This window comes from Pseudorca crassidens, chromosome 5, assembly GCF_039906515.1.
Source record: "Pseudorca crassidens isolate mPseCra1 chromosome 5, mPseCra1.hap1, whole genome shotgun sequence".
NCBI lineage: Eukaryota > Metazoa > Chordata > Mammalia > Artiodactyla > Delphinidae > Pseudorca > Pseudorca crassidens.
Window position 1 is genome coordinate 55,440,859 of NC_090300.1, and position 13,803 is coordinate 55,454,661.

Below are 13,803 nucleotides of genomic sequence, written 5' to 3' on the forward strand. Positions count from 1 at the left end.
CAGGTTTCTAATATTCAGGCAAGAACGGTTGTGTTGTCCTGGGCTCCCCCTGTTGGACTTTCGTGTGGACCCCACAGTGGTCTTTCCTTCCCCTACAGCTACGAGGTTGCTCTGTCAGACAAAGGACGAGATGGAAAATACAAGATAATTTACAGGTAGCGTATATTTCCATGTGTTTTTCTCAGCTGCCAAACGTGAAATTGCTGTCACTAAGGAGAAGAAAAAACAAAGGAAAAATTTAGTGGCTTTGCAAATTTTCCTTTAAATAGTTCTTTTTAAGAATTAGTGATAATTGTAATGTCAAGAGTTAACTTTGTGCAGGGTAATTGCTAATCAGAAATGACTTTTATACAGCTATTTGGTGTTGGTCAAATATGTCACTTGGTTATGTTAGCTTGCCAGTGTAGTACTAAAGAAAAGTTTCCATTAATGTTGTCAGAGCAAAAAGTGAGCATGCCTCTTAGTTTTTACATATATCACGCACTTCTATGATCACCTCTTTTTAGGCTCAGACCTTGTGCTAGTCTTGTTTTTCAAAATTCTACGATGTTTCCATTTCACCCTCCTTCTTATCCTCTACAGTAGTTTTCCAGTGTGCAGTAAAGCTTTTCATTCGGAGGCTATCTTAAATCGTCAAAAGTTTAGCACACCGAATAAGGGATTATCCCCTTCCACTTTATGGAAGATATTAACCATTTAACCATATTAACCATTTAAGTGATTTAAGTGATTTATAGCTGTGTTCTAGATGTGATAAAAAATTTTTAGGGTCAAATCTTTTCTCTTTTGTAGTTGCTGGCACTGCTCAGATTTGCAGAGTCGGAAATCAGAGGCCATCTTGTTCTAACTACTTGTTTGACCTCTCTGTGACTGGCCCTGGGAACTACTGCCCAAACCCAGTGTAACATGGTCACAGAAAGCCCACCTCTTCCTCTGCCAGAGAAGCTACTTTTCTCTTCTGTTTCCCTGCTGCAGACCTCGCATCTCCCTAGCCCCATTTCTAATTCTTAACTTGCTCCAGGGACTTGTCTTTTTCTGGACAAAGAAAAGGGGGAAAGAGAGACAGACAGAGGGAAGCCCTTTAGTCACTCTCTCCTGTTGCCGCCACGTAGGGCTCTGTCCTCTCTTCCTGGACTCCTACAAGAGTCTCCTCAGGCTCCTCCAGCATCCACTCTTGCTCTCCTCCCATCCAGCCTCCACGCTGCAAAAACAGAAGTCAGGACAAGCCTCCCCCCTGTGAGAACACTGCAGTGCTTTATCACTGTGCTTAGAATGTAGTCCTAACCCCTTGCTCTGGCTCACAACCATTGGGTTCTATTTTGAAAAGTCAGAATTGGTAGTGACCTTAGCAAAATATAGAGCACCATTTCCCCCAGCCCACCAAGAAACAGTTAGATTCTGTCAATGCATGATGGTCATTGGTGGCAGGAGCTAGAGTCCCAAGTGCCCAGTGAGGCAGGCAGGTAACATAAGTGAGAAAGTACGAAGCTTGGGAATGAGGTGAACGGTGAACGGGAACACTCCTGTCTTCATCGATAAAGGAGCAGCTGCCAGTCACCTAAAGTAAGTTGTTGCATAAGGGAATGTAGGCCTAGATTTGCTGATTCCTTGGAATTTTTTTTAAAGGAAATGCTAAAAATCTGAATTATTATGTAAACCTTCCTAATGTTAAACTGATTCAGCAAATTCAAAAAACTTCAAAGATAAACTGCAAGTCAAACAACAGAACTGCACATGCAGGGTGTGGACATTGGCCTCCAGTTTGCAACTTTAAAAAAGTATTTTTATTTGAATAATTTCAAACTTATAAATGTTGCAAAAATAAAGAGATCAAGGAATATCTCTTTATTTTTTATCTCTTTATTTTTTATCTCCTTATTTTATGCTTTACCCAGATTCACATATTATTAACTTTTTACCCTATTTGCTTTACTATTTGATTTTCTCTCTTGCCTTTTCTCTCCTCTTAATCTGTATTTTTTCCTATTAGTTTTATACATCATGGTCCTTTACTGCTAAATACTGAAGTGTGTTTCCTAAGATATTTTTTTAAATAGCTACAATGCCATTACTTCATGACTTTACATCAATACCATACTTTTATCCAATCTATCATCCACATTCCAGTTTCGTCAGTTGATGAAATAATGTCTGCGGTAGCATTTTTCTTCCCCTTGTAGGACAAGATCCATTCTAGGGTCAGATACAGCAGTTAGTTGTCATGTCTCTGTAGCCTTCTTTAATTTGGAACACTTCCACAGTATTTCATTGTCCTTTATGACACTGACTTTTTTTTCCCCAATCTTCTGCTTTAATAATGAAAACTGACATGTATACATACTTTTTCAAAAACAAAAGTGTTAAATATCACTAGCAGGGCAATAAGTTTAAAATTTTTTAAAAATTATGGCTAAATTGCAAACATACAGAAACATAGAGAAAATACTACAATGAACCCCCAGATAACCATCACTCAGATTTAACAATTATTAAGATCTTGCCACATTTGCATCATATCCCCTTTATTACTATTATTGTTGTTGTTGTTGTTGTTATTGTAGCATTTGGTAGCAACTCACAGATAACACATCAGTTACTCCTACATAGTTCAATATGGATCAACATAAGATTTTTTTTACATAACTGCAATGTCATTAACATCTAGGAAAACTGACAATAATACCTGGCATCATTTCATACCTTGGTCATATTCAGATTTTCCCAATTGTCTCAAAAATGTGTTTTAATATTGATTTCTTCTTCTGGGACTCCAAATGAAGTTTACTCATTGCCTGGGATTGTTAGGTCTCATAAATCTATTTAAATCTAGAATAGTCTCCCTTTTTGGAAATGGAATAGCTACTTTATATTTTAAATTTTAATTTAAAAAATTTTTATTGACATATAGTTGGCATACATTATAGTTTTCAGGTGTATCTCCCATCTTTTTAAAAATTCTTGATCAGTTGCAAAAAGTGAATCACTTTTGTTACCAATCTGAATTTGTGGTATCCTTTAACTTAATCTTCCTCCCCCATATTTCTTATAAATGGACAGTTAGTTCTGGAGCTTGATCAGATGCAGGTTTAACATTTGTGGGAGGCGTTCATCAAGGTAGTTCTATGTACTTCCTCTTCCAGCACACTGGGGGGCAACAGTGTTTGGCGGCCTCACTGTGATTAAATCGTTTGGGAATTATCCAATGCTTTTCTTTTAAAATCTTATTTATTTATTTGAAATATAGTTGACATACAGTATTAGTTTCAGGTATGCTACATAGTGATTCAAAATTTTTATAGATTACACTCCATTTAAAGTTATCGTAGGCTTTCCCTGGTGGCGCACTAGTTAAGAATCCGCCTGCCAATGCAGGGGACACGGGTTTGAACCCCAGTCCGGGAAGATCCCACATGCTGCGGAGCAGCTAAGCCCGTGTGCCATGGCCGCTGAGCCTGCGCTCTAGAGCCCACATGCCACAACTACTGAGCCCGCGTGCTACAGCTACTGAAGCCCGCGCGCCTAGAGCCCATGCTCCTCAACAAGAGAAGCCACCGCAGTGAGAACCTGCGCCCCGCAACGAAGAGTAGCCCCCACTTGCTGCAACTAGAGGAAGCCCGCGTGCAGCAACAAAGACCCAACGCCGTCAAAAATTAATTAATTAATTAAAAAATATAAATAAAGTTATTATAAAATATTGGCTGTACTCCCTGTGCTGTGCATTACATCCTTATAGCTTATTTACTTTATACATAGTAGTTTGTACTTCTCAATCCCCTACCCATATCTTGCCCCTCCCCAGTTCGCTCTCCCCACTGGTACCCACTAGTTTGTTCTCTATATCTGTGAGACTGTTTCTGTTTTGTTATATTCATTTGTCTGTTTTATTTTTCAGATACCACATATAAGTGATAGCATACAGTGTTTGTCTTTGTCTGACTTATTTCACTAAGCACAATACCCTCCAGGTCCATCCGTGTTTTTACACATGGCAGAATTTCATTCTTTTTTGTGGCTGGGAAGATACTGACATTTGTGAAGAATACAGTTATGCCCACACACACCCCTCTCACCTTTAAAAATTTTTTTAATGGGAACATTACGTATTTTCTGGAATGTTGGTGGTTTCCTCATGATTAAGTCAAGGTTCTTCTGCAGCTTCTGGTCAAATAAATGGTTTTATTTTGTGTAAGAGAGCTATTTATCGGCATGCATCTGTAAGAGAGCTGTTTATTAGTATTGATATGTGAGGGAAGCAGATTGAGGTTTCTTGAAGAGAGTTGAGAAGTTGAAGCTATTGGGGTTCTTGCCAGGACAAGTCTGGGAGCCACCTTCAGCTGACAGCTGGTGCTGTTATTTACACTTACGTTTATCTGGGTATCTTTCTGTTCAGCTTGCTTCCTTATTTACTTATTTTTATGTAGTCATTTTGAAGAAGTGGTAAGATATTTTGGAATTTTATTCATAAGTTAGCCTTGCCGTTTTCCAGGTCCAGAATGACACTATTTCAAGGAATCTCATGTGCTAGTCCAGAAAAATGATAATACCAAGCAGGAGAGTTTATTTCTGACTTAAGGTGGAAGTAGAAATAATAGTTCTTGAATCGCTATTGGTACCTGACTATGAGACCCAAATCCAAAACCTGTTTTATTTTTGAAACTGGTATCATTGACTAAGAAATGATTTTTCTTTGCAGCGGAGAAGAATTAGAATGTAACCTGAAAGATCTTAGGCCAGCAACCGATTATCATGTGAGGTGAGTATTGGGGAATTCAGATTGCTAAAATAAATAATATGCTCCTTTCTAAAAGTGTTTGGTTAACAGCACTTGCCTAACTAAAAGTGTCAGTACCTTTGCTCATCGGCCATTCCTTGATGTCCTACACTTGAGAGCATAGAGATTGGGAGTCCACAGATGTGCTTCTGGTAATAGAAAAGTAGATGATACCCTGAACAGAATTTAAAAATTATTTTTGCGAAGTAATTTTTATTTTACGTAGTCTCCTAAGATCCGTTGGAATGCGTGGTTTAATATATAATATTTTTTTCTATAAAGCAATAATTTTTTACCATGGGTGTATCAGTTATTATAGACCTTCCATGTAAACTATATGTTCAGCCAGTATGACTAAATAAAGTCCTTCCCATGTTTCAAGTTTGGACCTAAAAGGCAATACGTTTTGAAGTAAGTAATGCAAATATCAAAATTATCTCTAGCAAGAGCTAATGCAGTTTTCCAAAACAACTCACATAGTTTGCTACCGAGTCTGAACTCTCTACCATGACTGCTCTGGAAGGCAGGGCTAGCTGATCTCAGGGAGAGACCCAGCCAACCACAGACCTGCGAGAACGAAAGTATCATCTAAGTGTTTACAGAGCTCATCTGATTACTCAAAGATACATCCATACATCCATCTGCAAACAGGCAGATTTTTAAATCTGAATGTGATCCATAATATCGTTTAAATTTTCATTTTAATTTAAACTTTCATTTTATTTAATTTTTAATTTGATCAGAAATTCTCATTTTATCTAATAGGGTGAACAACAACAAATTCTCCTTTCTTCAATTATATATGTATATATCAAGATTATGTAATAAAATTGCAACCATCAAGCACACACCCTTTATTACACTTTCCAAAGGTTAATTCACACCACACGTTCCCTCTGTGGTGGAGTAGAGGCACGGTAGCCTAGCAGGAAGAGCATATGTTAATTATTAGGCAGCTTGAGGTCTAGTCTGGTTCTGCCCATCAATTGACTGTTTTAACTTTGGTCAATCACAGAGAATCCATGCCACAATTTTCTCGGTAACGAAAGTAAGGAAAGTAGGGGTGTGTTTAGATTATAATATCTTATTAGCTGCACAAGTGTTTAAAACTATGTTTAAAGCAATACATAAAAGAGCAAGGTTTTTACATTCAGTCATATAGTGTATATCTGCTTAGCTATTGTTTTGTTTAGATGAACTCTGTTGCAACCATCTTTTCCTATTTGAATCAAAACTTTTGGATTTTGAGTGAATTAGCTTTAGCCCAAACTTATTGAACTTTTCACACCGTCTGTACAAACAAAAAGATTTGTATAACTTGTGAAGCTGAGATAATAGTTTAACCATTCTTTGAAATGGTCGATTTAACAACAAACCAGAAAATGTAACACCATATAGGTAGTCCTGTAAATGTTCTCCATTAGACATTGTTAACATGTGTTTCCTTTTTTCTCTTTTAATGTTCATTGTCACTGCTTTACTAAAGGTTTACTTTATTAATTTTCTGCTCATCCATGAGTTGACAATAACTTCTAAAAAAATTTTAAATGTCACAGTCTGCCCTTTATTTACTGTCCTATCTGTTGTGTTGCCCTTTGTATCTTTTCAACGCCTCTTACAAAGGGTAAACTTGAGAATACTTGCTCATTAATTCTTTTTATGTATCTTATGAACACCTTAAACTTCCGGGCAGATGAAAGGAATAATTAATGGATTCCCCAAAAGACATAGGAGCATGAGGTAGTTACCACCTAGAGGCCTCGGATCCAAGACTTCCTCCTAACACATCGGGGATCCCACCCTTGTGACATATTTGACACTTGTGTGACACCACACATAAAGAGCCTAAGGCACCACCAGCGGTTACTTGGTCTAGTGCTCTGCTGGCCAGAGAGATGGAAAATTCTCCATCTCTTTGATCCTGATCTCTTTACTTTTTTATACAGCAGGTTCTCATTAGTTATCTATTTTATACACATCAGTGTATACATGTCAATCCCAATCTCACAATTCATACCACCACCACCACCACCACCCCCCGCCGCTTTCCCCCCTTGGTGTCCATATGTTTGTTCTCTACATCTGTGTCTATTTCTGGCTTGCACACCTGTTCATTTGTACCATTTTTCTAGATTCCACATATATGAATTTATATATTTGCTTTTCTCTTTCTGACTTACTTCACTCTGTATGACAGTCTCTAGGTCCATCCACGTCTCTACAAATGACCCAATTTCGTTCCTTTTTATGGCTGAGTAATATTCCATTGTATATATGCATCATATCTTCTTTATCCATTCGTCTGTTGATGGGCATTTAGGTTGCTTCCATGACCTGGCTATCGTAAATAGTGCTGCAGTGAACATCGGGGTGCATGTGTCTTTTTGTTTTTTCCACATCTTTATTGGAGTATAAATGCTTTACAATGTTGTGTTACTTTCTACTGTACAACAGTCAGCTATATGTATACATATATCCCCATATCCCCTCCCTCTTGAGCCTCCCTCCCCCCACCCTCCCTATCCCACCCCTCTAGGTCGTCACAAAGCACCAAGCTGATCTCCCTGTGCTATGCGGCGGCTTCCCACTAGCCATCCATTTTACATTTGGTAGTGTATATATGTCAGTGCTACTCTCTCACTTCATCCAAGCTTCCCCTTCACCCCTGTACCCTCAACCCCGTTCTCCACATCTGCCTCTTTATTACTGCCCTGCCACTAGGTTTATCAGTACCACTTTTTAAAATGTCATATATATGTATTAGCCAACGGTATTTGTTTTTCTCTTTCTGACTTCACTGTGTATGACAGATTCTAGGTCCATCCACCTGACTACAAATAACTCAATTTCGTTCCTTTTTATGGCTGAGTAATATTCAATTGTACATATGTGCCACACCTTCTTTATCTAGTCATCTGTTGATGGATATTTAGGTTGCTTCCATGTCTGGCTCTTGTAAATAGTGCTACAATGAACATTGTTGTATGTATATCTTTTTGAATTACGGTTTTCTCAGCGTATATGCCCAGTAGTGGGATTGCTAGGTCATATGGTAGTTCTATTTTTAGTTTTTTAAGGAATTTCCATACTGTTCTCCGTAGGGGCTGTATCAATTTACATTCCCACCAACAGTGCAAGAGGGTTCCCTTTTCTCCACACCCTCTCCAGCATTTGTTGTTTGTAGAGTTTCTGATGATACCCATTCTAACCGGTGTGAGGTAATAATACCTCATTGTGGTTTTGATTTGCATTTCTCTAATAATTAGTGATATTGAGCAGGTTTCATGTGCCTCTTGGCCAACTGTATGTCTTCTTTGGAGAAATGTCTATTTAGGTCTTCTGCCTATTTCTTGATTGGGTTGTTTGGTTTTTTTTATATTGAGCTGCATGAGCTGTGTATGTATTTTGGAGATTAATCCTTTGTCCGTTGATTTGTTTGCAAATATTTTCTCCCATTCTGAGTTTCTTTTAGTTTCCTTTGCTGTGCAAAAGCTTTTAAGTTTCATTGCGTCCCAGTTGTTTATTTTTGTTTTTATTTCCGTTACTCTAGGGGGTGAGTAAAAAAGATCTTGCTGTGATTTATGTGATTTATGTTTACTTCTAAGAGTTTTATAGTGTCTGGTCTTACATTTAGGTCTTTAATCCATTTTGGGTTTATTTTTGTATATGGTATTAGGGAGTGTTCTAATTTTATTCTTTTACATGTAGCTGTCCAGTTTTCCCAGCACCGTTTATTGAAGAGACTGTCTTTTCTCCATTGTATATCCTTACCTCCTTTGTCATAGATTAGTTGACCATAGCTGTGTGGGTTTATCTCTGGGCTTTCTATCCTCTTCTGTTGATCTGTATTTCTGTTTCTGTGCCAGTACCATATTGTCTTGATTACTGTAGCTTTGTAGTATAGTCTGAAGTCAGGGAGTCTGATTCCTACACCTCCCTTTTTTTCCCTCAAGATTACTTTGGCTATTTGGGGTCTTTTGTGTCTCCATACAAATTTTAAGGTTTTTTGTTCTAGTTCTGTAAAATATGCCATTGGTAATTTGATAGGGATTGCATTGAACCTGTAGATTGCTTTGTGTAGTATAGTCATTTTCACAATATTCATTCTTCCAATCCACGAACATGGTATATCTCTCCATCTGTTTGTGTCATCTTTGATTTCTTTCACCAGTGTCGTATAATTTTCTTAGTATAGGTCTTTTACCCCCTTAAGTAGGTTTATTCCTAGGTATTTTATTCTTTTTGTTGCAGTGGTGAATGGGATTGTTTCCTTAATTTCTTTCTGATCTTTCGTTGTTAGTGTATAGGAATGCAAGAGATTTCTGTGCATTAATTTTGTATCCTGCTACTTTACCAGATTTATTGATTAGCTCTAGTAGTTTTCTGGTGGCATCGTTAGGATTTTCTATGTATAGTATCATGTCATCTGCAAACAGTGACAGTTTTACTTCTTCTTTTTCAATTTGGATTCCTTTTATTCCTTTTTCTTCTCTGATTGCCATGGCTAAAACTTCCAGAACTGTGTAGAATAATAGTGGCAAGAGTGGCCATCCTTGTCTTGTTCCTGATCTTAGAGGAAATGCTTTCAGTTTTTCACCATTGAGAATGATGTTTGCTGTGGGTTTGTCATATACACCCTTTATTATGTTGAGGTAGGTTCCCTCAATGACCACTTTCTGGAGAGTTTTTTTTTTTTTTCCTGCGGTACGCGGGCCTCTCACCGCTGTGGCCCCTCCCGCCGCGGAGCACAGGCCCTGGACGTGCAGGCCCAGCGGCCACGGCCCACAGGCCTAGCCGCTCCGCAACATGTAGGATCCTCCCGGACCAGGGCACGAACCCACGTCCCCTGAATCAGCAGGCGGACTCCCAACCACTGCGCCACCAGGGAAGCCCTCTGGAGAGTTTTTATCATAAATTGATGTTGAATTTTGTCAGAAGGTTTTTCTTCATCTATTGAGATGATCATATGGTTTTTATTCTTCAATTTGTTAATATGGTGTATCACATTGATTTGCATATACTGAAGATTCCTTGCGTCCCTGGGATAAATCCCACTTGATCATGGTGTATGATCCTTTTAATGTGTTGTTGGATTCTGTTTGCTAGTATTTTGTTGAGGACTTTTGCATCTATATTCATCAGTGATATTGGTCTGTAATTTTCTTTTTTTGTAGTATCTTTGTCTGGTTTTGGTATCAGGGTGATGGTGGCCTTGTAGAATGAGTTTGGGAGTGCTCCTTCCTCTGCGATTTTTTGGAAGAGTTCGAGAAGGATGGGTGTTAGCTCTTCTCTAAATGTTTGATGGCATTCGCCTGTGAAGCCATCTGGTGCTGGACTTTTGTTCGTTGGAAGATTTTTAATCATAGTTTCAATTTCATTACTTGTGATTGTTCTGTTCATATTTTCTGTTTCTTCCTGTTTCAGCCTTTGAAGCTTATACCTTTCTAAGAATTTGTCCATTTCTTCCAGGTTGTCCATTTTATTGGCATAGAGTTGCTTGTAGTAGTCTCTCAGGATGCTTTGTATTTCTGTGGTGTCTGTTGTAACTTCTCCTTTTTCATTTCTAATTTTATTGATTTGAGTCCTCTCCCTCTTTTTCTTGATGAGTCCAGCTAAAGGTTTATCCATTTTGTTTATCTTCTCAAAGAACCAGCTTTTAGTTTTATTGATCTTTGTTATTGTTTTCTTTGTTTCTTGTTCATTTATTTCTTCTCTGATCTTTATGATTTCTTTCCCTCTGCTAACTTTGGGTTTTGTTTGTTCTTCTTTCTCTAGTTCCTTTAGGTGTAACGTTAGATTGTTTATTTGAGATTTTTCTTGTTTCTTGAGGTAGGCTTGTATTGCTATAAACTTCCCTCTTAGAACTACTTTTGCTGCATCCCATAGGTTTTAGATCATCGTGTTTTCATTGTCATTTGTCTCTAAGTATTTTTATTTCCTCTTTGATTTCTTCAGTGATTTCTTGGTTATTTAGTAACATATTGTTTAGCCTCCATGTGTTTGTGTTTTTTACGTTTTTTTCCCCTGTAATTTATTTCTAATCTCACAGCATTGTGGTCAGAAAAGATGCTTGATATGACTTCAGTTTTCTTAAATTTACCGAGGCTTCATTTGTGACCCAAGATGTGATCTGTCCTGGAGAATGTTTTGTGTGCACTTGAAAAGAAAGTGTGTTTTGTTGTTTTCGGATGGAATGTCCTATAAATATAAATTAAATCTATCCTGGTCTGTTGTGTCATTTAAAGCTTGAGTTTCCTTATTAATTTTCTATCTTGATGATCTGTCCATTGGTATAAGTGAGGTGTTAAATTCCCCCACTGTTATTGTGTTACTGTCGATTTCCTCTTTTGTAGCTGTTAGCAGTTGCCTTATGTATTGAGGTACTCCTATGTTGGGTGTGTATATATTTATAATTGTTGTATCTTCTTCTTGGATTGATCCCTTGATCATTATGTCGTGTCCTTCCTTGTCTCTTGTAACATTCTTTATTTTAAAGTCTATTTTATCTGATATGAGTATTGCTACTCCCGCTTTCTTTTGATTTCCATTTGCATGGAATATCTTTTTCCATCCCCTCACTTTCAGTCTGTATGTGTCCCCAGGTCTGAAGTGGGTCTCTTGTAGACAGCACATCTATGGGTCTTATTTTTGGTTGGAACATTTAATCCATTCACGTTTAAGGTAATTATTGATATGTATGTTCCTATTACCATTTTCTTAATTGTTTTGGGTTTGTTTTTGTAGGTCCTTTTCTTCTCTTGTGTTTCCCACTTAGAGAAGTTCCTTTAGCATTTGCTGTAGAGCTGGTCTGGTGGTGCTGAATTCTCTTAGCTTTTGCTTGTCTGTAAAGCTTTTGATTTCTCCGTTGAATCTGAATGAGATCCTTGCTGGGTAGAGTAATCTTGGTTGTAGGTTCTTCCCTTTCATCACTTTAAATATGTCATGCTACTTCCTTCTGGCTTGTAGAGTTTCTGCTGAGAAATCAGCTGTTAACCTTATGGGAGTTCCCTTGTATGTTATTTGTCATTTTTCCCTTGTTGCTTTTAATAATTTTTCTTTGTCTTTAATTTTTGTCAGTTTGATTATACTTTGTGTCTTGGCATGTTTCTCCATGGGTTTATCCTGTGTGGGACTCTCTGTGCTTCCTGGACTTGGGTGGCTATTTGCTTTCCCATGTTAGGGATGTTTTTGACTATAATCTCTTCACATATTTTCTCAGGTCCTTTCTCTTTCCTCCTTCTGGGACACATTATAGACGCGAATGTTGGTGTGTTTAATGTGGTCCCAGAGGTCTCTTAGGCTGTCTTCATTTCTTTTCATTCTTTTTTCTTTATTCTGTTCCACAGCAGTGAATTCCACCATTCTGTCTTCCAGGTCATTTATCCGTTCTTCTGCCTCAGTTATTCTGCTATTCATTCCTTCTAGTGTATTTTTCATTTCAGTTATTGTATTGTTCATCTCTGTTTGTTTGTTCTTTAATTCTTCTAGGTCTTTGTTAAACATTTCTGACATCTTCTTGATCTTTGCCTCCGTTTTTTTCCGAGGTCCTGGATCATCTTCACTATCATTATTCTGAATTCTTTTTTCTGGAAGGTTGCCTATCTCCACTTCATTTAGTTGTTTTTCTGCGTTTTATCTTGTTCCTTCATCTGGTACATAGTCCCCTGCCTTTTCATTTTGTCTGTCTTTCAGTGTGGTTTTTGTTCCACAGGCTACAGGATTGTAGTTCTTCTTGCTTCTGCTGTCTGCCCTCTGGTGGATGAGGATATCAAAGAGGCTTGTGCAAGCTTCCTGCTGGGAGGGACTGGTGGTGGGTAGAGCTGGGTTTTGCTCTGGTGGGCAGAGCTCAGTGAAACTTTAATCCACTTGTCTGCTGTTGGGTGGGACTAAGTTCCCTCCCTGTTGGTTGTTTGGCCTGAGGCGGCCCAGCTCTGGAGTCTTCAGGCCCTTTGGTGGGGCTAATGGTGGACTCTGGGAGGGCTTAAGCCAAGGAGTACTTCCCAGAACTTCTGCTGCCAGTGTCCTTGTCCCCATGGTGAGCCAGAGCCACCCCCTGCCTCTGCAGGATACCCTCCAACACTAGCAGGTAAGTCTTGTTCAGTCTCCTGTGGGGTCACTACTCCTTTCCCCTGGGTCCTGATGCACACACTCCTTTGCGTGTGCCATCCAAGAGTGGAGTCTCTCTTTCCCCCAGTCCTGTTGAAGTCCTGTAATGAAATCCCTATAGCCTTCAAAGTCTGATTCTCTGGGAATTCCTCCTCCCATTGCCAGACCCCCAGCTTGGGAAGCCTGACATGGGGCTCAGAACCTTCACTCTAGTGGGTGGACTTCTGTGGTATAATTGTTCTCCAGTTTGTGAGTCACCCACCCAGCGGTTATGACTTTATTGTGATTGCACCCCTCCTACCATCTCATTGTGACTTCTTTGTCTTTGGATGTAGGGTATCTTTTTTGGTGAGTTCCAGTGTCTTCCTGTCAATGATTGTTCAACAGTTACTTGTGATTCCGGTGCTCTCTCAAGAGGGAATGAACATATGTCCTATTGCGCCATCTTCCAGAACACATCGCTTTTAGTATTTTTAAAAAATTCTTTCCTAAGAAAAATGTCTACATACAGTCCCAATTGTAGTTACTTTGCCCTGGCTCTTGCACAGTCCATATAGATCATTCATTCCCTTTCCCTATACAGCCTGTCATTTTTCAAGCTAGAGAATACTCTTAACACTTCCAGCCCCTACGTAGAGTCAGTCTCTTCTGCCTTGAATTGCTTTGGGAGGCACCTTGATGACATAGTAGGCAGACCTTGGAATTTGGAATTAATGACTCAGGCACTTACTGAGGGTATGTGATTAGGCAAGCCATGTAAGCTTCAATGTCCTTGTTTTCTCATTCATAAAATGAGGATAATAACGATACCAGCCTCAGAAAGATGGTGTGAGAGCAAATGAAATATATGTGCAAATCTATTATAAATCTGTAACACCTATAAATGTTTTGTTTGTTTTGTTTTTCCAAAGTGGTTGCAGATTTTC

The 13,803-nt window shown here is 38.6% G+C and overlaps 1 protein-coding gene across 3 annotated transcripts in view; it reads left to right on the forward strand.

Annotated features, from left to right (window-relative positions):
* The window catches only part of FNDC3B (fibronectin type III domain containing 3B), a 358,179-nt gene that overhangs the window by 254,875 nt on the left and 89,501 nt on the right, over positions 1-13,803 (forward strand). For all 3 annotated transcript variants that reach the window (XM_067738062.1, XM_067738064.1, XM_067738065.1), the window contains exons 8-9: positions 4-155; positions 4,694-4,753. In XM_067738062.1, coding sequence (XP_067594163.1) covers positions 4-155; positions 4,694-4,753 — 212 coding nt within the window. The remainder of the gene's footprint in view (positions 1-3; positions 156-4,693; positions 4,754-13,803) is intronic.